The sequence below is a fragment of the Buceros rhinoceros genome, unplaced genomic scaffold (assembly GCF_000710305.1).
Source record: "Buceros rhinoceros silvestris isolate BGI_N320 unplaced genomic scaffold, ASM71030v1 scaffold44970, whole genome shotgun sequence".
NCBI classification, from domain to species: domain Eukaryota; kingdom Metazoa; phylum Chordata; class Aves; order Bucerotiformes; family Bucerotidae; genus Buceros; species Buceros rhinoceros.
This window is the reverse complement of record NW_010392187.1, coordinates 4,006-5,753: the sequence shown is the minus strand read 5'-3', so window position 1 is coordinate 5,753 and position 1,748 is coordinate 4,006. Positions and strand designations below refer to the sequence as shown.

The 1,748-nt window shown below is 53.5% G+C and overlaps 1 protein-coding gene across 1 annotated transcript in view; it reads left to right on the top strand.

Moving 5' to 3' along the window:
• GPRIN2 (G protein regulated inducer of neurite outgrowth 2) overlaps positions 1-1,500 on the top strand; it is a 1,905-nt gene extending 405 nt beyond the window's left edge. The window contains exon 2 of the mRNA XM_010144095.1: positions 1-1,500. This exon is cut by the window's left edge and continues 24 nt beyond it. Within this exon, the coding sequence (XP_010142397.1) occupies positions 1-1,500 (1,500 nt within the window).
• The last annotated feature ends 248 nt before the right edge of the window (positions 1,501-1,748 follow it).

Sequence of the window (1,748 nt, the reverse complement as noted above, 5' to 3'; positions counted from 1 at the left end):
ACCATAAGTGACCACTCGGCCAATAGCAATTCACCGAGCAGAACTGAAACTACAAACCACTTTCCTGTCGCTGAACGATCCCCAGCATCCTGGGAAGCGGGGGATGCCAAGATGTGTGTCAAGAGCAGCACTGTTGAGAACGTTTCTTCAGCCCGTATTGTCCACCAGCAAAGCACGTGTGAACTGGAAGACCCAGGAGCTGCCCTTCAGAGAAGCCACTCGGACCTAACCTGCAGGTGCAGACAGCAGCCTTACGTCTCTCATGTGGACACCAGTGCTGCTCACTCCAGCCTAAGCTGTTCTAGCTGCAGGCATGGTCCGCCAGCGGCTAGGATGTCTTTTCACACACAGAGATATGGAGCAGAAACCGGTGAAAGTACATCTCACTGTCAAAACCTTGTGACTCATTTCCCAGCTCTACCTAGAGACCAGAAAGTACCCACGAACAGCTTTGACAGCGGTGGACTTCCCCGTAACAGTACTGTTTACACAGACCCCGGAACCTTTCACACTGCTGCTCTAGGACCCCACCTGCCTGGGAACGGTTTCTCAAACAGGACAATGCTCAGTCAAGCCACGGGGGTTATTCAGGGTGCTCTGACTTACGGTAATATCCCAAACTCTGTGTGCTGCCCTGCAGTGAGGACAGTTCATAACAATCCTGCAGGGCCCTGTAATGTGAGGCAGGACCCTTGTGTGAAGGCAGATGCCACCATCCCGGCCTACTGCCATTCTCTGCCCATACCCTCTATTCAGCTCGTTCCGCGGTTGGTGTGCTCGGTTAGCGAGTCGGGGAAAGAGCAGGCAGCACCGGGCTATTTTCACTCCTTTTCCACTTCAGACATTCTGACATATCCCAAGCTGGTGTCTTCAGTGAGTGAATCAGGCCTGGATGCCAAGAGAATGCTGAAGTGCTGTAGCGTTCCTGGAGAACAACTGCAACAGGCTCAGCAGGAGCCAGCTCCTCCAGAGACAAAGGCTGCCTGCGTTGCCTTCACTAGCCGGCAAGGTACAGACGTGGCGATGGCAACTAAGGACGTGTGGACTATGACCTCTGCGAATGATTTAACCGAAGGACTCAAACCAGCTCTGGAGCGTAGAGATGCTGAGGTTCAAACTCTTCCCATCGTGGAGTGCAAATCTGTGGCCACAAGCCCAGCGACTGCAGCAGGAGGCCACTCGCATGTGTTCCCGGAGGTGAACCTGGAGCAAGACTTGGAGGCCCCCAAATCTCCAGTGCGCGAAGTGAGATGGGATGATGAAGGGATGACGTGGGAAGTGTATGGGGCATCTGTGGATCCAGAAGTCCTTGGGTTAGCCATTCAAAAACACCTTGAGATTCAGATAGAACAATTCCAGACAGAGCCTGCGCGTGTGGCCGAGAAAAGTACTGAGGAGCCGCCTGCTGAGAAAAGGGGCAAGAAAAGGGCCTTCAGGACAATGATGCATTCCCTGAGGTACCCGAGCTGCTGCGCTCACTCCAGTGCTGCTGTGGAGTGAGCACGGCTGGAGGGCGTGGGAGTGCAGCAGCAAATACCTGTGGACTTGGAAGGGTTCACACAGTACGTGTGGACAGCCCGCTTCAGGATGGGTGGGAAACGTTCAGGGACCATCAAAGCGAGGAAAACCTGTGGCTGGGCCGTGGAACAGTGGACATAAGGTTGCCATTATGCCACCTGAACGCTCTTGACTGTACTTAATGCAGTGGTTTATTCCTCTACATCAGTTTTATATCACTCTGTAAGGAA